Source organism: Gavia stellata, chromosome 17 (assembly GCF_030936135.1).
Source record: "Gavia stellata isolate bGavSte3 chromosome 17, bGavSte3.hap2, whole genome shotgun sequence".
In the NCBI taxonomy this organism is placed as follows: domain Eukaryota; kingdom Metazoa; phylum Chordata; class Aves; order Gaviiformes; family Gaviidae; genus Gavia; species Gavia stellata.
In genome coordinates this window covers 9694462-9721215 of record NC_082610.1, presented here as the reverse complement: position 1 = coordinate 9721215, position 26754 = coordinate 9694462, and the positions used below count along the sequence as shown (strand labels likewise).

Here is a 26754-nt window from a genome sequence, read left to right as displayed (position 1 = left end):
AACGCCCACATTACGACCCTTACGAGCACCATGAATACGACTACCGTGGCCCTACTTGGCCACCCTTCAGGGAGCGCCCCGCTCACGGCGCTGGGGCGGGCCCCAGTGCTTCACCCTGCCCCTACGCGGCGGGAGGCAGGCCTGCCACCCACAGCACCGGGGAGGAAGGCCAGCGCACCCCCCTCACCATCACAGCCTCCCTCCGGCACCTCCCGCAACGACGCACTCACTGACCACTTCCGCCCCACAGCCGCGCGCTGGCGTGACGCACTTCCTCCCGCCTGCCGCTTTCCCCCCCCCCGCCCCTAGCTTTTCCCAGCGACTCCCGCGCGGCGCGGCGCGGCTCCTCCTCCCGCCCCCGCTGAAAGCCGGACCGGAGGCGCTGTGCCGCCATTTTGTTGCTAGCGCTGCTGGAACTCCGGGCCGCAGCGGTTGGCACGACCGGGGGAGCTGCCCGCGGCGGCGGCAGCAGTGCCGGGCGCTTTTTAAAGAGGTTTTTAATCTGTTTGGGGCCTCTGTGCCCTGGCCCTGTTTTAACACGCCATGTCCGGAGAGGGAGCTGCCGGCGACCAGGTGAGCAGGAAGAGGGTGAGGTCGTAGGACGCTCCCGGGGGGGAATAGTGGGGGCTAGGGCCGCCGTGGCGGTGGGACGGCCCGGCCTGGGGCCGCCCGGTGGTGGCCGCGCTGTGCAGGCCTCGGCGGGGCTGAGCGTGTGGCGCAGCGCGTGGGGCCGGCCGCCGCCCGCAGCTGCCGGTTGCGTTCGCGGCCGCGCCGCGGGCCGCCCGCGCGCCTGAGGGGAGCAACGATCGGGGCGCGTGAGCGTGGCTGTTGCCTCGTCCCTGCGCCCGTAAGCCCTGCCGGTCTGCTCCGCGGCGCGGCTGGCGAAGGGCTCCCCTCCCCCGCCGCACACACCCATTTTGAGGAACTCGAGTTTATGCCGTCAGCGAAGCGTTGCGCTTGGGGACGGGGACGCGGACGCGAGGAGCCGCTCCCAGCGTCCGCCCTCGGTACAACCGGTAATGCCTCGAGAAATATGTCTCGCTCACCCTTCGCGTTTCTGGTAAGCAAACTTCAATTCAGGTCGAGGTGGACAATAGACACTAGTGAGCTTCGCTTTCCCATTTATTCGTGGTCATTGAGTACACGCACTCCGGAAGAACATTGGAACCTGGATAAGCTGTTTACGCTGATAGATTTGCGATGTTTTGTAAAGTGAGCGTTTGCTGAACATACGCGTTTAACATACAAGGCTGTGTCCCTCTTTAACTATTCCTTTTTCCTTCAGAATAAGGCATTATTAAAACACTTTTAAATTAGAAACAATCAAAATACGCTTATTTAATAAAGAATCTTCTTTGTGGTACAGCATTCTTGCTCCTGGGGGAGAATAACTACTGTTTCTGTTGGTTTTCCTTGTTTTTTTTTAATATACTAAAATATGTATTTACTATAATTTCTTATTTTCTAGGCAGGTGCAATCAGAGTGTTGTATGTCATCTTTTAAAATCTGGTATTACCATGAACTACCTCCTATTTACTGCCAGTATTTCTCTAAACAGGTCCTTCTACTAGTTAGGGCTATGTTTAAAATCACTATTAATTGGAGGGGTGGGGATGAAAGTTCCTGACTGAGGGAAGACTGATTGATAACCCTGTGATATGCCTTACTGGCCGATGTAGCCTACAAAAATACTTAAAATTAAGCTGATGACTCAGTGCTCCTTTAAGAAGCTGTTTTTTGTAGAATGTCAGTCTCTCTACAAAACAGGTTATGTTTCTGTGTGTCTGGGCCTGTACTCTGAAAGGGTGGCATTAAACTCTTTGTAAGATCACTGGTTCGGGGGGGAGGGTAGGAAAGACAAGTGCTCAGAATGTAAAATACCCAGTTTCTGTCTTATTAGGAAAATATCCTATGAATTACCAGCCTGTATGCTCAAAGCTGGTCAGTTCAATAAGTATACTTGTATGTTTAAGCAAGAGATTCTTCGGAATGGTTTACTTCATCACCAGGTTGATAGCTACAAAGAAGTAAGAATATGCTACAATAAAATTTTGATAATCCTGATGTGTAATATGTTTCACATTAAAGCTTACCCACTCCAATATATTTTTTAAAAAAATACATTGATGTTTAATTGCATAATTAAACTGCTGGTTAAAGTAGTGTGTTTCTGTAGCTTGTAATATGTTACTATTTAACTTAAAGAAAAACAATGCTGACTTAAGGTTTTATTTTCTTTTGCAAGGGACAATCTAATATGCAAAAAGTTGAATTATTGTCTGCATACTGAAGTAAAAGCTATTCAGGAAAATACGTGATGCCATATCACAGAGGGGTTTAGCATTCAGAAAATTACAAATCATTATTTGCAGTCTACATAAAGCATGTAGTTTAACATATGGCTTGGATTTTGTTTTTTTGATCCATATTAAGGTTCATCCTTTTTACCCATTGTGATTACTGTTTTCACATTGGGTGCACTTTAAAAAAAAAAAAATTATAAAATCCTAACTCTGTTATAGGTTGGATTAAATTTTTTTTTTCCTACTCCATCCTCTTTATGAAGGCCTCTGGATTCTGGTTTCCTAGAAATCTCTAATTTTGTAATGGTCAGTTACTTCCCTTCCATCAATTTTCTTCAGTTTCATTAAGTTGTCCTCTACTTTTTTTTTCTTATCTGGGCAGACTTCTGTTGCTTACTCCTAATGTTGAGATAGGGTGTAATTTGATACCGGTATCTTTAGCAATACTACCATGAAGTTTTCAGCACCCTAGGCTACCACTCATCCAGGTGTGTAGTGAAGCAGGTGTACCTTAAGTAAGCATTGATGCCAGTCTAACTGGTCTTACAGACCATGATAAGACTTAAATTCACTGTGTCTCTGTGGAAGGAGGAAGGACAAAGCATTGTGATTGGGGCAGTTGTGCCTTACTCCCTTCCCCACATCGCAGCTGCTGTATGTTGTAACCTAGTGCTCTCTGAAGGGCTCTCTGACTTTACATGCACGATATTCTTAGGGTTTTAAATGTTTCTTTCTGTAGGAAGCTGAAGCTAGGCAGAGGTTGGATTGTGTCTGGCCTTCCTGTTTCAGGTTTCATCTACTGCTTCCACAACCAGCTTCTGAGGTTTTGGGTGCCATTCTCATTGACAGTCACATAGTTAGATCAGTATAAGTGGGTAACTGTACAGTTAGTTTGCATCTGTGTTGTGCATAAGATGTAAACATGATAGTGTACAATGCAGATGTTAAAGATCTTTGACAAATCAGAATTGTTAGCTCTGACTCACTGACACACAGAGCTGTCTGCATCTTGCTTCCCAGATCTTAGGGTTTGGAGGGGACTTCCAAAAGCAGCCAGATGGATAACAAATTGCCATGCTGTCTCCAGCAAGTACGAAGTTGTGGTAGTATGGGAGGGAAGAACAGAGAGTGGAATGTTAGATGTAGGGAGGGTGGGAGAATAAAGGTATTGTAAGGTTAAAGACCCAGCTGGGGTTTAGGAGACTTTATCCTACCAGGTGCAGTGCAATTGAAGTGTGGCTTTACTGCCTTTAGGCTGAGCTTAACTTCAGGCCTTGTTAGGCTGCTTTACTGTCTAGATCAGGAGCCTAAGCTATGTTACGTAGGTTGTCTCCTTGCATCATTATTGTAGAACAGACTGGGGCAGGTGGGCAAAGAAATGTGATGTAGCCACCACTATTGCAGTATATTTTAAATTCTTGCACTGTGTTAACTATATTAGACCCAAATCAATTTCTGCAGAACCAGCTGAATGATGTCAGGTCTTAAAATCTGTTAGGTCGCTGTCAGATTCCTGGCAAGGTCTACATGATGTTTAACAAACCAGAATTTCTAAGGTTGGTTTTTAGAATACCAAACACATAGCACGGTCTATATCATAGAAATCCACATTTGGAGACTAAAAGGCTGCATCTGCCACTGTTTGCCAGAAGATTCCTGGGCAAGCTCTTCCCAATCTCTTCATGTGTTGACGTTACAAAGAGTGCACGCTTGCACCCGTGTATGTCTTTACATTTTTTCTGGACCTTAATGTACACATCTAGTTTCATTTTAATTGTGTGGTGGTCGTTTCATGTACTCTCTAACAAGACCTAAATTCGTTGTGCTCTCTGCCTCTTTCTACCAAGGCAGAAACACTATTCTTATCCACTTAATAAATATATACTTGCCAGGCATCAATTTTATCTGAAGACTTGATGCAATATTTGCTTTACCCCTGCATTAGTTGCCTTTTAATCTTTTAAGGCTAGAACATGCATTTCACACTTCCTGTAACTCTTTCTAAGATACGTACCCCAGTCTGTGATGCGTGTTACTTTACATGAATATGAATCTGGTCCAAGACTGAACTGTGGAAAAAAGATGTTTGTATTGTCTCTGTGACTATAGAAAAGACCTCTAAAGCAGTCTAATCCGGTTTCTTACTAGTACTTCTGTCCCTTCCTACTCCTTCTCGTTCATGCCTTGTGTGTGTGTTTGATATAGTATGTCATGTAAGTTTCTGAGTACTAAATGCAATAGTAAATGTTATTGTAGTTAACTTTAGCTTAATATTTTAAAAATAGATGTCATTAAGCACAATACTGAAAGCAGGAGTTTATTCTTGCAGGATTGTGTGGGTTTAACATTTCAGGAGGAGCCATTGGAAAGAACCTTCTCTAAGAGCATGTTGTTTTATATGAGTAGGAATGGGTTTTAAACAGAATGAACACAAGGATTGGTGGAGGAAGACTTGTGAGTTGGTAATGCGGTGGGTAAACTATCTCCGTATTTTAACTGCATTTCCGGGATCAGTAAGTTCCAGCTATACCAAGAAGAAGTTAAAGTGGAAAATGTCTGTCTAAATGGTAATGTTTGGGAAATAGTCTCATGAGGAAAGAATGGTACTCCTTACTAATCTAAAACTCTTGATTTGTTCAAAGATGTAAACCAGCCCAGATTGGGGGGCGGGGGGAGCAGGATTTACAAAAGTGTCCTTTTTAAATTACTTAACATGAATATGCTGGGTTATGTCTGTTAATAGTGATCCAGTCTTAAAAGGACAAAAAATTCTTCCAAGATTATGCTCACAGTTGAATTGACTTGGTGGTGGAATAGAAGGCAAGGCATTACAAACAGGTTTAAGAAAGTGCAAGGATTGATAAGGTGTAACTATAGTGTATTGGAGGGATGTGTTACTGAAGAAAGGATTTTAAAACTTGTTCTGTGCATGTACAGCTCTAACTAAACTTTAAGAAAAAACACTTAGGCTAGACAAACCTGTAAATTAACCTAACTGGCAACTAAGAATGCTTGTTAAGTTGCATGTTAATATATTTGAAATTATATTTATTGGGTCTGCTGTAGTCCAGGCTATGCTAAATTGTGCAACAGACAGCCAAAAACTCCAAACAGTAGCTTCTATCTTAATGGACATAGAACTCCTTTTGGATGTTAAACCAATTGACTGAACTAGGCATTAAAATTCCTGCCTTTTTGTGTATAATGGCCTATAAGTCTTGTTTGTAGAAGTTCTCATTTCGTAGTTAGTGGTAGTTTTTCAAACATCGTAAACTTCGCCACTTCACAGGTGGAACAGCTGTTTAAATACATACCCTTTTCACTGCAGAAGATCCTTTTGTGGAAACAGGAGGATGCTTTAAGCATTTGGATGCATTAGATGGTGCAAATAGTTGAAAGAGCTGTTTGGATAGGTATTTTATATCCCACTTTGGAGTAATGAGGGTTCATTCTCAGAGGGCTGGGGAAACTTAACTGTTGCTTTTAGCAGTAAGGTGTAAACCACAAATTTTTCTTTGAAGGTGGTTGAAAACTAACTTCTAGTAAATACTAAGAGTCAACTTTGTTTCTTCTGTTCTTGTTCCCTCAGACATCCTTTATGAATCCAAATTTGGATTTTGTGCAGTTGATGTATTTTGCAGGAAGGAGCTCCTAGATTTCCTGTTGGATAATTTGGCTTTAGGTCTTTTCAGATTTTTGAAACCGTGATCATAAAGATCATATTACACTCTTAGTATCTGTGAAACTAAAAATCCATTGCTATTTATGTATAAATAATAACAGAGAAGCTGCGAATCAGACTAGATGGTAATAATGCAGATACTTGTGGACATGGAACCTTAAGTGCTAAAATAATTCCTTGACATTCAGAGGGTTGTTTGTGGGATAGGAGCCCATTTATGTGGGAGGTGTACTGAACACAGTTACCAAAAGCAGAGGAAAAAAGTATTTTTCCAGTCTGTATGCAAAAATTCTTTGCAGCATTTTCTTTTTCAGGCAGTAAAGAAAAGTTAAAAGCCAGTATCTATCTGTTTAGGTGCAGTTTTATGGTAGTTTAAGGGGATATACATTGGGACTGCTAAAGTCCTGTATAGTTTTGCATCCTTTATTCTGCATCACATCTGATCCTGAAATCAAGGGGATGAACCATTAGAAAGTTAATCACTTTTCTAATAGGATTATTTTTCTGCTGATTTAACTCCCTGAACTGGCTTGTTACAGGATGAGATTAACTCAAATACCTCTGTTAACCAGAGGGAGGGACTGAAAATGCGTATCTAGGGGCAGGATCATGGCAGTGAATAAACACTCTAGAATTAAGTATTCACAGTGTTGGATATTGGGTGTTATGCAAGCAGTACATTTAAAAATACATAATCAAAAGCCGCATACCCTTGAACTGTGGTAACAGCAGATCTAAGCACAGAGTGCAGTTAAAGTGCAGTTTTCAAAACTGAGATCAAATGTCTTTCTGGCTAGGTTAAAAGTCAAGCTCTTTGTTCTCTTTCACTGCATGCTTGCAGTAGATGTCTTCACAGGTTTGATGTGTAACTGAGTGCATCTTTGCTCACATTCCTAGTTCTGGCAAAACAGTCCAGACCGGAAATCCTAAGTGTTGATTTCTCCGATATATTAGGAGTGATTATTTGTGAAGGTGCCAAGGTAATGAGGCCTTGTTTTGGCTCAGATATAACCAGGACTCTGATTTCCCTGCAGTGCAGTTTGCCTGTCTGAAATGTGGATGGCTTTTATCCATCCTGGAGTTGAATAGGGACAGGAGGAGGACTGCTCACTTGCCTTAAGAAGTTGGGTGTTTTCTTATGTATCACATTAAGATACAAGCAATTCCAAGCAGTGCAGTTAAAAATCCTGATCATATCGTTATTTTCAGTTCTGTAGAGCACCTATAATTTTTGTCTTATATAACTGCATGGAGAACTTTTATCTGCTGCTGCTAAGCGGATATTTGCTAATGTATGAAATTTCTTTTATTTTTTCCAATAAAAGAATGAACATTTTACTACGCTTCTTACACAGATTAGGAGTCCTGTATCAAACATAAAAAAATAATGTAGGATTGCTATGATTATGCATCTTATCAGCATTTATTTTTTCACCAGCTTAACTTATTTCAGCCTTTGAGTTTATTGCCCTATGTCGGCATAGATGAAATCAAATTCCTGGAGGCCTTAACTGTTTCGCTGCAGTGTCAGCTGAGTTTTGTGTGTCACGTGGAAAGGTTGAAGATAATACAACTGAACTACTACTAAAATAGTTGAGGTGTGCTTCAGTGGCCCATTCTACTTTTCCTGTTTGGAAGTCATTACTTACAGTGCAGGACCCTGTGCTTCCACAAATGCTTCAGTTGTTTTTGTAGGGTGGGTTTTTTATTGCAGCTGACATTAATAGTACTCCTGATAGGCATTTCTATCTAATTGAATGCAGAATAATACATGCTTGATTGAATATTTGAGATAAGTAGATTTCACTGAGATGGAATATAATGAGAAGCAATGCTTATCACTGATGTGGGTGAATTTGAATTAGTGCTTTATTGAATAAACAACATTGCAACTTTGGGTCATCTGTAGAAATAGCTTACATAAATAGTCTTTAAACTTTGGAAATTTCAGCTTCAGTGCTGTCTTCTATAAGCTGAAATATGTTTATTCATGTCATTTTGGAAGAAATAAAACCACTAGTTGATTTCATACTGTGTTTTGCATCTTAAGCCTGTATCAGTTGAACTATAACATGTAGAGTCAAAATTTTGAAGTACTTAGGGATGTAAAAATATTAATATGGAAATTTATAAATTTACTACTTTTGAGCTGACAACTTAGAGCTACTAATTTTTTCATTTGATTTTGTTAGTCAAATTAACTTTATAATTTAGTTTGATATGGGACTTGATGCTTGCCTTCCAAGCCACACTGCTTTACACTGAGCAATTAATGTTAAGAATGACTCGAAAACGGAATCAGAAAGAGTAATGGTCTTTCAACTCCTGTAAAGCCCCTCCTACTGATTTTTTTTCCTTTTCCCTTTCGTGCATGGCTGCTGTTACATGTCATTTTAACAGTTCTGCAACACTTTTGATCATTTGTCCATTTTATGAGTAAATTTAATTTAAAATCTTTTAAGGGCTATGCCTTGAATTATATCCTGCTAGTAGGACTGACACAAAAACTGGTAGTGCTGAAAAATATTAAAATACGGTAGCATTTTTAAATTATCAAGTTGAAGTGCAATGTATAACATAAGCAACTGTTGTATAGTAGTGCATTTGCAGAGGTTGACAAAAGCAAAGGGGCAGGGCAGTCCTGAAAATAAAGTTCGTGTTCCTAAGTAACTCAGGCTTACTGCATTTGCTAGCCCCAACTTTTTCTTTTAAGTCAGTGTTTTGTACAGTACTTCACTGACAGCTTATCTTCATATAATGCCACTGTAAATGGTCTTCCAGTAAAATCCATTAATAATGCCTTGGATCTGTATTCTTGGAAGATCTGCTTTCCTTCAGGAGTGATGCGCAATAGTGATGCACAATAGTGATGCTTGTTATTTTTACTAGAAGTCATACCTCTGCAGTGTCTAATTACCTTCTTCCCCTTTAAGTGTGTGATGGCACCTTTGGCAGGAGTATCAGTTCTCTCTGACCTGTTTACTGTCTTTTTCATCTTCAGAGCTATGTATTGACCTAGATCCAATACTAAGAATTAAAATTAATTTCTTGAAATAATATTTTAGCAATTGACAAGTTTTTTTTAGAATTTTCTGTACAGTAAATCAGTTGCACTGCGCTATACAATAGAGAATCATATATTCTAACAGTAATTATGTAGCTGACTTGTAAAATTTCACAAGAAAGGTTTTGTAGTAATAATTTACAGGTTATTACCATTATATCTCACGAAGGCAAGAATTTACTTGATCGTGTGATTTGGGACTGCTAACATCTGCCTGAAAAGGAGTCAAGTTTGGAAAGTTAGTAAATAAGCTGTTTGGAGTACAGGTCAGAACAATATTTCATGCTTAATAAAAAACTTCATATCATTCAGGGTTGTAACAAGCATGTATTTTAAGGCTTGTCTGTATGTGATCATCAGATTGTAACTTTTTTCATCTACTTTGTGCTAACAGTGTTCAATCTAGAAAAAAATTCTGGAGATCATTAAGATATTTCCACAAGTCTTTAAAAGAACACTTAAACCTATGCTATAATAGTAACTATGTCAACAGGTTAGCGTTCAATTTGGTAAAGCTTTTAGTATCAAAAACTTTTAAACTCCAATATGAATGTCTTGAGTGTAAAAAAAAAAAAAAAAAAGGCTGTTTAAGGCAGTTAGTGCCAAAGCTATGGGAAGGCAACTGTAAGAATACACTGACTGACAGATCAGAAAGTTAACAGATTGTGCTTGGATAACATGTATATGTTGCTGCCAAAACTGTCATCTCCTAATTTTCTTGTAAAATCTTGTGATATGAAATACTTACTATCCTGCATATACAGAATGACTCATGCAGTAACCTGGGTTTGTTTGGCTGAGGTCTGTAATAGAAATATCAGTCTGAATTTATTTTTTGCATCTTAAGAGTTTCAAGTCAGTAAAACTGTTTAAAATTCATAATGCAGTAAATCTTCTGGTAAACTCAAATTTGTTGTAGTGTTTTAGAAACATTTAGTCAGTTCAGTCTAGCTTTTCGCTGGATCATTAAATATGTAGAACTTCTTGTGGTAACGGTGCATTATCTTACTGGGACAACTTGTTTTCCAGATAAAATTGCAATTTAGTAAAGCCAGCATAAAAACTGAGATCTGGAATGTTACAATGTCAGAATGTTGTCGTTAGCTTGACTTTGTAGCTGGGACAGAACTTTTCAAACTCTACTTGTGATCTCTTATGTCTTCTTTTTAACTTTTCTAGGCTGCTGAATATGTCCCAGAAAAAGTGAAGAAAGCTGAAAAGAAACTAGAAGAAAATCCATATGACCTTGACGCTTGGAGCATTCTCATTCGAGAGGCACAGGTTTAGTGACATAGGATTACATTTCCTTATCTATGGTCCACTCACACTATTTGGTTCTGGAGTAAAATCAGCATATTCATTTACATAAATCATAATATTGTAAATGCTGTTTTGATTTTCAATTTTTAGAATCAACCTATAGACAAAGCACGGAAGACCTATGAACGCCTTGTTGCCCAGTTCCCCAGTTCTGGCAGATTCTGGAAACTGTACATTGAAGCAGAGGTTAATATTTTTACATTTTTTTCTTATATAACATTTAATAGGAGTTTAAGTTTATACTTAAGCTTAAGTTTATACTTATAAGCATAAATAAGATAGGCACATAATATCTAGGGAGAAGGGAATTTTAAATATGCCTTGCCTTTATTTTGTAAAACAGGTATGAAGGAGTGATTAAAATGAATTCTAAAGTATTGGGTCTTTTATGAGTTGATGATTGTTGCATTATGGAATTGCAACAACATTAAAACCGTTTCAATGGTATTGGAGTGCTTTAGCCTTTTATTTACTTGTCGTGTCAATTTATTGCCTCCCGTGTCATTTATTTAGAGGACTTTTTTTATTTATACAAACTTATTTGAATGACTTTCTGTGAATGTTTGGATATTTTAATTTTTTTGCTTTCTTAGGGAATTGAATGTTTCTGTGAACAGTGTTTTCAGGGAGGGTGTGGGATGGAAGCTGATTTCTGGAATGAAAATGCTAGGAAAATGCATTAGCACAACTCATTAGCTTCTGAAAAGCCCAACAAAATTGGGATTGATTACATAACTATATAAAACTTCCCACTAAGTGCATCGATCATTTAAACAGTCTTTAATGACATGCCATGAAATGCACTGTATCATCAGATTTTTTTAATTTTCTGTAGCTGAGATTTAATACTAATACACGTGATTTTTGTGGGCATCTTCTAGCTGCATATTTTTAAGAGACAGATCTTCTACATGCTAAACTACAGGGGTAGGGACCTGTGGTCTGTAGATGAGAAATAAGATAGCTCAATTTTTTTTATTTTATGTGAAAATAGCTAAGCAGCAATCTGAGTGCCAAAACTGCATTGTATAGTTATATCATCTTTTACATTAAATTATGTATCCAAATGTGTTAAGATTATTAAATAAAATTGGGGTCATAGGAATCTAACAGAAATTTTTATATTGCAGTTTATAGTAAGATGTTATAGTGCAAAATAGTGCAACCTAAATTTGATATTACCTAATTAAATATCATAGAATTTTCACTATTTTGTTTCTAGTAGTTTGTAGTAGTAGTTGGAATATCACTGATTGGACATATTTGGGAGATTGTGAATGCACTAACATGTACAGATGTATGTTTCTCCTTTTGGGACCCTGCAGCCAAATCCATTAGCCTCTTGTACCCTGAAATGTTTGCTACAGGATCTAGTCTTTAGAATCTAATCTAGTTTGATTATGTTAAGTTATCTGATTTCTGTGCTTATTTAAAACCTTTCGTTCCCATGCCTCAAATTTAAAGTTGAGTAAGACCACTTCAGAAAGCTACATTGTAGATTGATACCTTTTAACTAATTTATGGTCTAGTAGTATTTAGAAACATTAACAGTGGCAAAGCTTAAAATAGTCTAGGGTATAATTTTTTACGTGCTTCTTCAAGGAAGGAAGATCAGCTTCTCCCCAGCAGGTATGGTAACCAGGTAACACAAGGTAAATTTGAGAAGGAAAGAATTGGCATAAAGATCCACTAGCTCACGCGTGTGTGTGTGTGTGTCTGCCTATAACTACACTTCAAGTATAAAAGAAACAGAATATATGATTCTGTTATTCAAAACAACGGAAAAACATGAAGTGTCGAGTTCTGCTAGAGGTTACACTTGAAAAGGATTATATTTGAGAGAAATATAAAAGGTTACCTTTTAGAAGTTTATCTTTCATCTTAACAGGCAAATTTTTAAAATCCCAGTTATGACTTAAATTTTCAACTTTTCTTTCCTGGTTCCAGTAACTTCTCTCAAAACTCACATAGTGACCGATTTAACTAAAAAGCAACATTAGTATATATAACCATTTATTGCTATAAGCTGAAATATATTTTTTTAGAGAGGAATCTGGAAATAAAAAGTTACATTCATACAGTTGGGCACTGTTGTCAGTGTTGTTTTAAGTTGCATATCATATGTACAGTCCCATCTGAGAGTAAATTCAAAATGCAGTGTTTTCTCAAATGTTCTTTTAACAGCATGGTTAAATATAAATTAAGACTTCAATTAATTTTTGGAGGCTACCTGACATAGAAGAATTGTTTTGAGGCTGCTTTTATTGCAGCCTTAAGATGTGCAAGGAATATAGGGATGGTATTTTCCAAAAGCTTTTTTCTTGGAAATCTCAGTAGTCATCTTGTGCTAGAAAGTTTCTCTTGGATAGTTCAGAAGTACACATCTTTCCATCCTTGAGTTGGGAAAGTAAACCTTTGGTAAATATTTGTTTAGCGTTGTTTTTGATTCACTTTCACTGCCTCAGTATTTAAATCTGAAAATTGCTAAATCGTCAGTCATCTGTAAGCTGTGTTTTTCCTGATGTCAAAACAAGCATATCACTTTCCTCTTTAACATGATAACGTTTCCTCTTTGCATCACAGAAAGACAAAAAGGGAGAGGAAACTGGGGGTTGTTTTCTGGCAGGTTGTCTTTCACTAGAGAATTTTGTCCTCTGAACAACATAAATCTGAGCTGAATATCATTACATAGTGGTGATCTGTTACTGGAATATGAGCTAGGGTGAGGGTTATGATTACGGCCTTACAAAAAAGGAATTAGCCCTTTAACAGCTGTATTCTTTATGAAATTGTTAGAAAGCTTTAAATTTCCCTTTGCCTAACTTGAGGAATGTGTTCTTTAGTCACTTCCAATCTTCAAGTAGAAATCATTATTTATAATCTACATGAAGAAAACCTGTTTCCTTGCATATGCCAGTTCATTTTGTAATGTGAAACTTCTAAGTGCAGACCTTACTGCTGTGATTACCTCTTGTTTTTATGACCGTGTTTGCTCAGCTCGCTGACTCTGTTTTCCTTTTTGTGTATGACTGTTCCCTGGTGGAATATAGTGTAAAGCAGTGCTCAGCACTTAGTGTATAATCTAACTTACTGCTATTGATACGCAGACTGTGCTGGAGTAACTGAATACTTCATGTTTCCATTTTATGTGCCAGGCATCGATTTATATGCTCTGGTATCTATTATGACTGGTTTGGTAGTCAGTAGAACATGGAGATTAACTGGGAAGAGCGTGCTTTGACAGTTTGTTAATGGGAACTGTACTATTAAAGTTTGAATTGGTCAAAAAATTTTGATTTTCACACTGGTTCTTATTTCTTCTGACATTCAAAGAAGCAGTTGCAGGACATAGAAATGATAGAATTGGATGAAACAACTTCGAGCTCACAATGTTTTTGGGTCATAGCATTTGAATGCTTAAGGCTTGTGAGAATAGAGTTCCGTTCAGTGAATTTGACAGACACTGTAGTCTATTTTGGTACGTATTTTAGCAAGTAAAATAGTTAACTTGCTATTCTGCATCTACTAAAATTTAGGAAGTGGTACAGTAATGCCACTCTTCTTACTCAGACTCTTGTTTTCTCTGATTGCTTAAGGCACATTTTTCTCTTGATACCTTTCCCATAAAGATCTACTTCCAGAAAACTTGAATCAATTCACATGTCAGTGCCTCTTTCACAGTTTTTAAAAAGGAGCATGTAAGTCTCAGTCCCACATGTGCCATAATGTTAAACTCATAGATCACATGGTCTGGATTTTAGCCTGCTCTGCTGATTTGCTGTGTCTTCTTGGGTAAGTTGTTTAACCTGTTTTACCATTATTAAAACAGATACCTACCTACCTCACAGGGTTGTTGTGAGGCTCACTTTAGTGATTAAAGTGCTTTTGGCATCTGCCTAAAAGGTGCTACAGAAATGTAAAAATAAATTCTGATGTAATATACCCTATGATCGCATAGGCCCATCTGTCTATTACTATTTCCTTTGTCTCTTTGACTGTTTGAACCATCTTTTAGATACAGAAAGACTTGATAATGCTTTTCATGCACTTGAAAGAACGTTTACTTTACTAGTGTTGTAAATATTTCAGTAGTTCTGAAGCAAGCATTTGAAGTTGTCACCTTTTTCTCTGCTAGTTTCCTTTGAGAAATCACCAGGTTGAAAATCCTCTTAAGCATATTTATTAAACTATGTTCATGTATTCGCAACATTTTTTTAATGATCTACAGAATTTTTAGTTCCAGTTGCTCTAAATGGAAACTTCAATTTGTAATTCTCCTGAATGTTTCAGGCCAGTTCACACCACACCTTTTTACCTTTTTTGTTGTTGAGTATATTGCATTATATCCTGGTCACTTTGCACTGTTGTTAGTAGGTGTTGAAAGGTTGCCATAATTAAAGGTTTTAAAATCATAAGCACAAGACAGTTGTGACAAACACCCCAAGTCTAGAAACAATAAATACAAGGCTAGTAACATGCGTGTAAAGTGTTTGGCTGTTAATATGTATTTTTTGTCTTGCGAATTTTGCAAGTAAGACTCCTGTGTTACTGCTTGTTCTAAAGAAATGAAACTAGATATATTTGTTCAGATAACTTTTATTTGATATGAACACATTTTAGATGTCTCAGTAACAAACTAGATGCTGTATGAGGATTCAGAGGGTGGGACCAAAGCTTAGGGTTGACTGTTTTGCATTTCATCATATGCAATACATCAGTATCTTTAATTCATGTAATTCACACTGGTGTGGATACTAGTCAGAATGTATCATTTAACGTACTTGTATATGAAAAATGTAAATAAAACCATTTAGAAAAATGATTGTTTTTGTTTAAAATGTTTGTGTTTCTTCAAAGCATTTTCTTCCCCTGTTTTACTTTAATCTGGTTCTGAGTTCAGAAAAAAATTGTTATACATACCACCAAAATTCTTCTGCTTGGGGAAAATGGGAACTGACTTCTGTCAGGATGAAGTTGGAATGATCAGAAGTCAAAGTAGAATAGACTTCTTGGCTGAGATTCTGTTTAGTGGTACTTCCACCTGAAAATACTGTATATATCACTAGCTGATCTTTGTTAATTTCTTAATGGAAGACATACCCATTATAATCCATGCCCACCCTGCTAGTCTACCACATTTCTCATATAAACTTCTGCTTTTGAGAAACCGCTGTACAGGTGCTCTGTACAAACATCCATATTGCACATTCTTGACTACCTCAGTCTGAGATTTTTAATCTTTTTTACAACTGTATTATTTATAATCTTTTCTTACTCATGTGTGGACTTGTTCCATTCCTGTTAATAAATGTTGTTCTGTCTGTGTGATTATTGTAGACTTGCACTAGAAAGTGAATGCAACTTCTTTCCTGTCTTTTCTACTCAACATGTAAATACAGGCATGTACATCTTGCGTAGTTGCCATGGTCCTACAAGTTGTATAATATCAGAAAGTTATCCACGTAATTGACATTTGTAGTTTCAGAAGATGCATGGTACACCACTAGTGGGTTTCTTTATGATTCTGTTTTCTGTATTTGAGCATAAAAAATATAATGGGAATATGTTAGGAATTTTAATTTTTTGAAGTGGAAGTGATGCCTAATGAAGAGATTACTATGAACCCTCTTCTATAGTGTGTTGCTGTTTTCACATAAATAAACATGAACTACTTCCTGTTCTGTTGTATTCTTTCCGTGTGGGGTGACAGAAGCATCCCTATTAGAAGTGTTAGTTATATAAAACTCTTGTTCACAACACTTTTGAAGTCTCACTTTCAAATGTAAAGAGGACAGTGAAAACTTTTCTCATTGTGTGCTTTCTTTTGTTGAAGCCATTTGCTGATCCTTCTATTGGATGTTTTGAGGGGGAAATATGTGTGTTAGGTCAGACACAAACTTGAGCTTCTTCCTCATGTCTGAACCTGAAAGAACCAGAAATAAAAATACTGAGCTTTCTTGTGTACCCTGTATTAGCTACAGATCGGTTATCTTCATCTGCATGAGAGAGGGAACTATGATCATAATTTCGCATTCATTTCTACATCTCTTCCAGCTTCCAATTGTCAGCTGGTTGAGTTACCTGATACTCTTTATTCAGATTTTGAGAAGCCTTATGGTTGAGAGAACACTTTCTGTTAAACCTTCTCTGTTAGTGCTACTACATAAAATAATGCTTGATTTTTATTTGCTGCAGTCTCTTTGCAGACTATGAAAAGGCTTAGAGTCACTGCTGTGGTGAAATACAGTGGCTTCTTTTAGCTGGAAACTTCTGTGAAGGCAAGCCATTCATTCTGGCACTCCTGTGTCCTGTTAGTGCAAATGTTCTTTGTTTAAGAGTGTGCATTGTTTTTTCCCCTCATTAGGGTGTGCTTTTTCTCACTGATGGCTTCAATGTGACAGGTGTTCTACATCCAATAACAATTTTGGACTTCTGCAGTGAATTGTTGTATACCTAATACCGTAAGCTTTGACATTTTTCCCTTCTTGCATAAAACAATTCAAAAGTATGAAGAAATTATATGCATTGGTGCATAACCGTACCATTGCACAGATGGCATTCACTTTTTTTGTGGCACATTGTATACATGCAGTTAACTACATGTGAGAAGATCTTAACGGTGATTGGAATCTGATCCATATTGGGATTTAACTAGTTTGGTAGTGACAAATGTTCATAGCATAGAAGCATGGGAGCATTTCCAGAGTTCGTTGGAACTGTGGTATCAGAAATGTTTCCGTTTAAGGATAGGCATTATAAGTAGGAAGACATTCTTTTTAAATTTAGTTTGTGGGTGGTTTTCAGTAATACTGTTACAGAGCGGAGTCCTATTGCGTCTTGAGACAAGACTGTTTAATAGAACTCACTTCTAATCTGAAATGTAAACATTTCATCTGGTTCTGGGTCTATTCCCTTAGCAGCAGATTGTACATGTGACAGGGTCCATGTACTAATCGTAGTTTTCACAGGTTCCAGTGAGCACACATTGCTGATCTGTTAGTAGATCCTGTCACCAAAGGTCTTGTAGCCTGACTGCTGCACTAAAGGCTTTCAGAGTGTTAACATCTTTGGCTTTCTTCAAAAGGAGGAGAGCTAGAATTGTTGGTATGCTGAGGAAGCTTGGTGATTTTACTCATATTTTCATGCTCGCTCTGTGTTTCAGCAAAACAGTAATGGAGCTTATTGTGTATGTCTAAATTGTATAGACTTTATTAATTCAAACTGTTGCTCTGAATCAACTGATTTGAAAAGTTCAACAATGTGATGGAGTGTCAACTGTCTTACCTCATTTGATTCCTGTCACGTGACTATATAAGACTTAGGCTTTCTAATGAGGATAGCTTACTCTTTCCAGTTCCCTGTGGTTTGCATTAGTGTATGAAACAGAGGCTAAGAAATAACCAGAAACTGGAAAGACTGTACACCCGTTGAAGTGTTAACCCATGACCATAGCAGAACAAATTCTTACTATAAACAGGCTGAGATTTCCATATTGGTTTATGTGAAAATGAATATCAAATACATTTTAAAAAATACTTTGCAAGTCATGCATTTAGACTAGAAAGATAACTTGCAAAATGATGCCTAGTTGTTTGATATAGTATTTTTGATGTCCAAACTGCAGCAAAGCCATCAACTTCCTTCAGGTATCATCTCTCCTGGAAGTATAGATTTTCAAACACTGTTCTTACTGTTTAAACAAGATAAAAATAAACTCTCTACTCAGATTAAAATGGGTTAGATTTACAAAAATGAGGCAGCGGGTACGTAGTTATGTATGTGCTGTACTGTAGATAAAACAGACATGGTGAAGTTAGCATGTGAGCTAACTTCGTTGTGCTCAGTGGGCCTACATTTATGTGTGAAACTAAGTATGTTTGAAATGTTCATAGTGTGACCAGTTAGGAAAAAAGGCAACTCAGTTGCAGCTGGGTCTTTGTTTTGTTTTCCTTAGGAAAGGGGAAGATACCTTGTGAAAGAACAAAAAGTTACCCCCTGCCTCCTACATCTTCTGTTTATTTCTTCTGCTTGGAGAAATAAAATGTATAACACTGTGGGCTATTCTATAGTGTATGTATGGGTGCTGGTACAACTTCCAGTTAAGTTCTCCCTTAATTTAGGAGCTGGTTGAGCATATTCTCAAAATAGTTTCAAATTGGAATTTGAACTACAAAGTGACTTGTCCTATTTTAATACTGATACCATTCATCTCAAATCTGCTTTCAGGCTGTATGAAGGGAAGGAGATGAATGTTGTATTTGACTTCTGTCAAATTCCGCATCCCTGCAGCTTCTGTTAAGGGCTTGTTCCCCAATATGTACACACATGTATGTATTACTTAAGCAAGTGATGGATCAAAAGTAAAAAAAAAAATTGTACTTAGTATTTCCACAGTTAGACAGTAAGATAAAGCAACAATCAAATGCACTATTTAGAATTCACTGACAAAATTTTGATTATTGTAGTTTTTATGGTTAAATGAAAACATGCTGTAGGTTCCATGCCTGTGGATTCCTCAGGAATCTCTCAAATTATGTATATGTATACATGGTCATTGATGTTTATATACATGTTTATGTAATAAGGTCACACAGCATAATTAATGTTCTTTCAAAATCATACTAAGTAGAAGTCTGAGTGTATGAGCATATCAGTGCAAATTGTCTCAGGTAACTTAGATTACTTAAAAGTTTATAGGTAGTCAAAAAAATAACTTGTGCGTAATCTTGAAGTGGAATATATTTAGAATAACAACGAATGGAATTTTTTTATATTATATACAGCTTCAGTCTGAGTGCAAAAACATGACTTGATGCAGTGTCTAAATGATGAGAAAAACAGAGCAAGATTTCCTGCTTTCCTTTCGTTGTCTTGAACCCCGTATTGGCCTGCCTTCTTGCTGTTCCTCCCTATTCATCAAAAGATTATTTTTGTGTGTTTTCATGGGTGGAATTAGAAGTGTATTTGCTGTAAGAATTGTGGACTCTTATCAGGTATTCCTGTGGGCCATATCTTTCAATGTGCCCTTGCAATTCATCTCTCAGATGACAAAGAGGTCCCAGGAGTCCTTATCAAGAAGCTGTCTTTGGATGGTTCAGACATGTTCTTTGAATTTAAGAAACATGATTCTACTTATAATTTTTGATGGCGCAGAAGGGGGGGGCAGATTCCCTAGTAATTAAATAATATTTGTACCTTTTTTCCGCCTTTCTGTAACTTTCCCGATTTTGTTTTTACAAAAAAAAATCCAAAACTAATCCCATGACAAACCTTTTTACATCCTAATTATTGCAGAAGAAATCTGGTGCTCTTAATATCTCTTTATTATGCTTATGCAACTGCATGGCTGCTGGTGAGATTGTAATGTTACTGCATTTGTAAAGCACATAAACTCATTTAGCAGCCTATGATATGCAGTATGTTGTAGGAACAGATCTGAATTGAATTTCGTTTAAACTTTTCCTGAAATTTGGTTTAGTTAATCTCTACAGCTTACTCTTTTGTACTGTATCGCATATACTTGAGTTTGAGGTGTAAGAAGCCCATTCATTGATGTTACTATTGTGGAGAATAGAATGATGGTAATTTAATACATGTAGGCTTTTGTCTATTTGAAGGTGTTACGCACTTTTACTAACATGCAATTAATATAAGTTGAAGATAAGTGACAGTGAATAAAGTTTACAGAAAATTGCTTTTGTAACACATCTTGCTGGTGGAAGTTTAGCTTGCAGCTTTCCTTCCCTTGGCTATGTCAATTGGCCCCTCTCCCCAGATTTTCCGTAGACCTTGCAGTAATAGTTTTAGTACAAACAGTATGTTTTGAAAGTCTACCTGCATAACCTGGTAGTGCTGACAAGTTCATATGGGAGGAAGCATTTCCTTCATACTAAATTAGAATGGTAAACCTTACACCAAGAGCCTTAGTCTAGTGGTTTTAATTTCACTAGGGGAATTTCATCATTCTAGTACTGACTGACTGTGGCTTTGGGAATTGTAAATTCTGTCTCCTGTAAAATTGTGCTAGAAATGTTTACTCCGTGGTGATGATGACTGATCATTATATAAAAAGTAACTGAAAGAAAGCACAGTTCATTTGTAATGAAGAATGTAAAGTTTCAAATGGACTGGTCTTAAATATACTGGGATGAATCTTAAGGACAAATAGGTGCTCTTAACACCCCTACTAGCTACTTAAGGTTTTATTTATAAAAATGCACTCTAAAATAGTCACCAACACATGACTTCTTGATTGCAAGTCACCTGGAAAAAATGCTGTGGATGCAAGCTAAAATGTTTAATATAGAGCAGTGTCCCCAGCCCTACCTCACCCCCTAAAAAAAGGAATTGCTGCCCTGGTAAGTATATGTTACTTGCCAATTATTGTTGCCTGCTAGCTAGCATTCCTCAGGGAAATGTTACCAATATATTTGTTAACTGAAATTCTGCACAGTAGTACTTGAGCAGGATGGGCAGTAGAAGTAGGTGTTTAAAACCTCAGAATATTCCGCAGTATTTGCCCTTGATAAAAATCTCAGTGCTGGTAAGGCTGAGCAGGAAACTGTACAATTTACTGTTAAAGGATAAAACGTTAAGTTTTCCACATAAGATGTGACTAAACATAATTCACACCTTTTTTTGTAAATTCAATTTAAGGTTGATATTTAAAAATTATATCCCATATGCTTTTGTGTGTGTGTGTGTTAAAGATGAGTATTAAAAGGGAAGTACTATGGAATTTTAAAATTAGCTGACAGACTAATTCAGTAGGCATATTTTTCTGGCACTAAGCAGATGGAGGTAAGTTTCTCTTTTCATAATGCCACAAAGTTTCTATTGTTACTGCTACTAGTCTTAGCTGTTAAAAAAACCCTATTGTATAAGAAATCTCACTTATTTACAAAAAAACCCCACAAAGTTAGATGTTATGTGTTTATTTGTCGTTCTACTGGTGTTCCCCAGAAAAGTTTTGTGATTTTTTTTTTTTTCCCATTTGCAGAAATTCTAAAAGTAAGGTTAATCTGTGGGGTTTTTAGTTTACTAATGAGAAAAATGCAGGTGTTTCTAATTAATTAAGTTTGATAATTCTTCTTGATCTTTGGTCTGAATCAAATGAAGACACTGCACTGATGAGGTGTTATCGTTAGCCTGCATGGCAGACTTACAGCAGTCTGTCATTTCTGCAAAAGCTTCATAGTCAAACATTTTTTGTTGCTCTTAAAGTGTACTTCTGTGCCTCCAACACATAAAAATCTTGACCAACTGTTAAGTTGCACTAACTACTTCAACTCAGTAGTGTTATCTGTGTTTTGCCTTTCTCCCAGGCTGGCACTGTTGCTAAAAGCTGTCTAGGCTATGATCCTTTTCACCTGCGTGAACAGAGTTTTCTGCTATTGTCTATATTCAGGGTTAGTTGTTTGCTCAAGTGCTGGCTGATTCAGTAAATCACAGAGGTTTTGTAGTGATGCTTCACCATGTTGCTAAATCTTCAGACTGGACTTCTAAGTACACTGCGTCACCATGATGACGTACACCAAAAATGAGTCAAGCACCATCGTCTTCCAACACTAGGCTAAGGTTTGAATGTGGGGGGATTCACGCCTTTTCTTGAGAACCTTGCTGTGAGCTGCATCTTCTCAATTTAGGTAGTTTATGTTATGTTACCATAGCAGTTCTCTGTTTTATACTTAACCAAATATTTTCTGCCAGTGATAGAGATTATCAGTAAAGCTATTGTGTTAGTTACATGTTGCTTTTACAGATGGTGGTTTAGTAGTATTGTGTGCTTGGTGTTTTTACATCAGACCAAGTACTGCTCTTGGCATCCTAGCATAAAGCAGCCAAATACAACAAACGAGAACTATCTTAGTATTTCCAAGATCCCTTGTGTGCTTCTGTGCAAATTAGATGCAAGAAATCAGCTGAGAGCCTACATACTATATTTTTTTAATGCAGTGCTTGAAGCTGGCAGGCATTTTGCAACATTCTTTAATGCAAATGCTATCTGAAAGTATTTTGTATTTTTCTGCCCAGTCTTTGTCTACATAACAATGCTTCTATTCTAGCAGTTGAAGTCCTCACAGTCCGAATCAAATAATTACCTGCTGTCCATCTACTGAAGAGGCTCTTTTTTACAGAAAGTTTTAGAACACTCCTCAGGCTTTCTGAATCATCAGTTATAGCAGAAAAGCCACAAAATGCTCAGTTTGAGGGGTAGGGAGAAGTATCAAACTGACTGGATCTCTGCTGTCTCAAACAGCAGTTTCCTAGAATATGTCTATATTCTACCATTTGTTGGTGTCAGGGTGTAGAAGCAAACTCATTTTTCACTGTGAAAAGCAACAAAGAAATGAGATGATTAGTATCAAACAGTGCTTTACTGAAAAGAAACTAATTATTCAGAGTGCCCTCTAGCAAGGGGGGCAGAACTACCAGCTGTATTTATTTATTCTGTACAGGTGTACATAAAAGTAGCAATTCTATTTCTGGTTAGTAAGGGTTTTCTTTCTAGCTTATGGGTCAGGGCTAACCTTTCTTTGGCAAGTCTAGAGGTTTCCCTGTGCCAGTGTCCTTTCATTACTCCAAAAACAGAGTCTTTAGCTTAAGTACTTGACTGTAACTTCTGGTATTCTTTATATACTGAGGTGGGAGGAAACTGGGATGTCAGTTGTATTCCATCTCTCTCTCTTGCTAGGCTTCATGGTCTATGAGTTTCTGTACGGCTTTTATGAGGGGCTTTTGCATTTCATCTTATAAGACGTAAAATAAACTGTAAATGCACCTACCTAGATGCATGTGGAATGAATGTTAGCACATGATGGTTTTTTGTATTGAAATCTGAAGTCGGAGCAGCTGTTCTCCCTGCTAATCCGACACTGATGAATTTCAGATAGGAACAACATAATGAACTTGTAAAGACAATTATCTTTACGAGTCTTTTGTCTTAGAAAAGTACAGCTGACTTAAATAGGTTTTTAATCTTACAATTCTAATCGCAAGGAGTGTTAAAAAAAACCCACAAACCAACTTCACATAAGGTGTAAGTTACTTTGAATTGACTTGTAAAATTAAAGACAGTGTAGAGCTAGCCCTCTTCCCCTTTCAGTAGAAATGTCACCTATGTAGCTTTAATTTCTAAAGCATGGGAATGTGTAATCTGTATTTTTATTTTCCAACTTCAGTGCATCTCTATGTAGCCAATTATTCAAGTGTAAGGTAGCTTAGTAAGTTATCTAAGCACTAATATCAACTCATATAGATTTAAAAGTAGCTGTACGTATATTTTTGTCTTTATTGTGTTTTATGAATAGTGGGACTATTCCCATAGACGAAGCCCAGCAGGCTTTAACCTTTGAAGGCACCAAGCTGAAGTTTCAAAGGGAGGGAGAAGAGGAAGCCACTTGAAAACTGTACTTGTGCAGTGTTTAAGTGGGAAAAGCAGTATAGCATTTAAAAATTCTAGAAACCTGTTTTGTAATGTACTAAGCAATCTGATTATCTGGGATTGTAATTACACTCAAATTCAAGTATTCTGAGGTCCCAGAACAGTTGTGCAGAGTCTATCCACTTAAATGTTTTTGGATCAAGTCTTTGACCGAAAAGATTTGCATTGTTCCTGTGGTTTTGGATGAGGCTGTTTGTGATCAGTCCAGACTTGGTAACTAGATATTGAGAAGACCCTGCACTAAAACTCCTATGTTGAAGGAAGCTACTAATTCTTACCACTGAATGCTACTTTTATAGTGAATTTTGTTTTCATTGACAAAAGACAGAAATCTGGATGTTTAATTCTGTAATCGAATTTTAAAATACAGTCTTTCCTTTTTTATCATTATAGATGAGACTTTTCAGCAACTACGATTAAGAATATGCATTCTCAGAAAGGAAGCAGTAGAGAATTTCCTTGATTTCTGACAGACATATGAAGGATTTTTCGTTAGGGCAGCTGCCTGTATTAGAAAAACACGCTAATTCCTTCAACTTCACTTGAAATATCTCATTTCTGTAGAACAAAAACAGCTCAGTCATTACGTTAATCTTACATTTCTGAGATAGGTTATTTTCCCGGTTTAGTAAGTGACTGACATAATGTTTCATCATGATTTCATAGGAAATCCATGGCAAAGCCAGGACCCATATCCCTTCCTTATAATATTAGTTTTGTAGCATTGCAGTTCAAGTGCACTTGGTTTGGGTTTAGTAAGGTTTATTTTGTAATGCAGTATACATCCTGTCAACTGCAAGTTGATGCTGTGACACAGTTGCAGAGAATTACTTGTGCCTGAGCATTATTCTCCACTATTAACTTTTAGATTTCTAATTCTTGTTTTCCTGTGATGAAACAACTGTCTTCTGTGGTCAAACACTAGAGCACCTAGGCACCTTTGGAGACTTAGGACCAGTCTAATGGTTTTGAGACCCATTCTTTGAGCCATTTTTGCAACAAATTCTTGGAAAATTGCTCTTTACATTCAAGCTGTGGAGATGAAACATTAAGAACAATTTGTCCTCTGCTGACAGGTCAAGCTAGTCTTATACTAATATTGTAACAGTAAGAAGATTATGCTGTATGATACAAATTACATCTTCTAGTACCGTTTTTTTCTCTTTGAGCAACTTGTGTTTGTTTTTCTCAGGATAATTGCTTGTTTGGCTGTCTTTTATTTTGGAGAGAGCCTTTATTAGACCAGGTCCGCTCTAAAAAATGGAAGGAATTAATGCATGGTCTCTGAATTTGACCACTCAAAAGGATAGAAGTTCTTCTTGGTCCTAAGATTTCTTCATTTGGACTATTAGCCCTTTCTGCTAAGTCAGTGTGGAGACTGTTTAAGGGACCTTTGCTGCTTTCTAGATGTGTTGCTGCTTTTTTTAAATAGCTATTCATGGATCCCTTTAAAAAGTAAGATCTCCCTGAAATTCTAGCTAGTTCAGGTGTATTATTAACATATAATCTTGGTGAATGAATGGAGAATTCTTTAAACCCTCCATACAAAAATTATTTGATAACTTTATTCTACAAAATATTTTTTCTGAAATACAATTTACAGTGTGAAACAATTATGGTTATCAAACTTATCTTTTTCTGCACTTTTATGCAAGCATATGTGAAAAGAATCTATCAAAACTGTAGGCACACAATGAGTGTAGTGAGAAGTCATCAAACTATAAACCTAATGGGGAACTTAATGCCCGCTAAAATGTCCCATTTTCCCCAGCTATATCATCAAATTACACAGAAAATCATCACTTTCTTACAAATTTTGCTTTCTTATTTTCTCTGAGATATTTTGAGGATACTAAAATAAAAGGAGGAATGATTTTTTTAATGAGCTGTATGTTACTGTAATGAACACTGATTTCTGATAAAAGTCAAAACAACTACACAATTTTAAATTAAGGGTCTTAAGTTAGATTTTAGAGCATTTTAAGGTGTGAGATCTGCATAATGAAACAATTGGCTTTTGTTTTTTCTAGGTAGTGATACCTCACGTACCCCTTATGATACGCAGTCTGTTGCAGCGGTCTGATCCCTGCCTTGTTTTTAAGGTCTTCGTATTGCAAGGAGTTTTTAGCTTGGGTTATGGGGTTAGTGCCTTGCTCTAGTGGTGATGGCAGACTGCAATGTATCTATGCTCCTTAGTTTGGCAACCTTGTGTAAGATACTGGTGCCTATTATTTTACTAAATCAGCTGAAAATAGCAGTAGAGGAGCGCATATGTCCAATTCCATTGCCCCTCCTGTTTTCTTGTGATATGCGGTTGAGGTAAATAACTGGTGCAATTTATCTGAGTTTACAAATTGGAGATCTCTAGCCCAGGGAGATGGGCCAAATACCTTGCTTTTATGCTTCCCTCTTAATTTTACTTTTTAACTTCGATGATGTGGCCCATAAATAAGACAGCAAGTCTTTAATTTATCTCATTGCATTTTGTCATGTTAACAGATTATCTTGCAGTCCATGGGTGCTATATCTGCTTTTGAGTCTTATAAATTTGTTCCTCTGAGAGTTAAACCAATATAAGATTAATTCTAGGTGAAAAAGCACTGCTTCTTTGTGAAATGGCATACTTCCTAATAACTGCAAAGGATATAAGTAGATCTGGTAATGTTAGCCATCTGAAACACTTTTTAAAATTTCCCACTGCTTCTGTAAAATACACAAGACATTGAGAAACAGGAATGAGAAGCAGAAGTGAACTGAAGTACATAGGAAGAGCTAAAATGCGTAAGTCGGGAAGGAAGCAAGGTAGTTTGCAGGGGTGTGAATGTGGGGTGATGTTTTCTGCAGTGGCTTAAAGTGAGTGTGAGATTGAAGAGGAAATTACAAGCCACAAGGCATGCTGAAAATTGACTTTTTATTAAAATGAGATTTGCAGACAAATTG

At 37.3% G+C, this 26754-nt stretch overlaps 1 protein-coding gene across 1 annotated transcript in view; it reads left to right on the top strand.

Moving 5' to 3' along the window:
* Positions 1 to 430: 430 nt before the first annotated feature.
* CSTF3 (cleavage stimulation factor subunit 3) overlaps positions 431 to 26754 on the top strand; it is a 52377-nt gene continuing 26053 nt past the window's right edge. The window contains exons 1-3 of the mRNA XM_059826010.1: positions 431 to 573; positions 10230 to 10331; positions 10461 to 10556. Coding sequence (XP_059681993.1) covers positions 544 to 573; positions 10230 to 10331; positions 10461 to 10556 — 228 coding nt within the window. The 5' untranslated portion in view covers positions 431 to 543. The remainder of the gene's footprint in view (positions 574 to 10229; positions 10332 to 10460; positions 10557 to 26754) is intronic.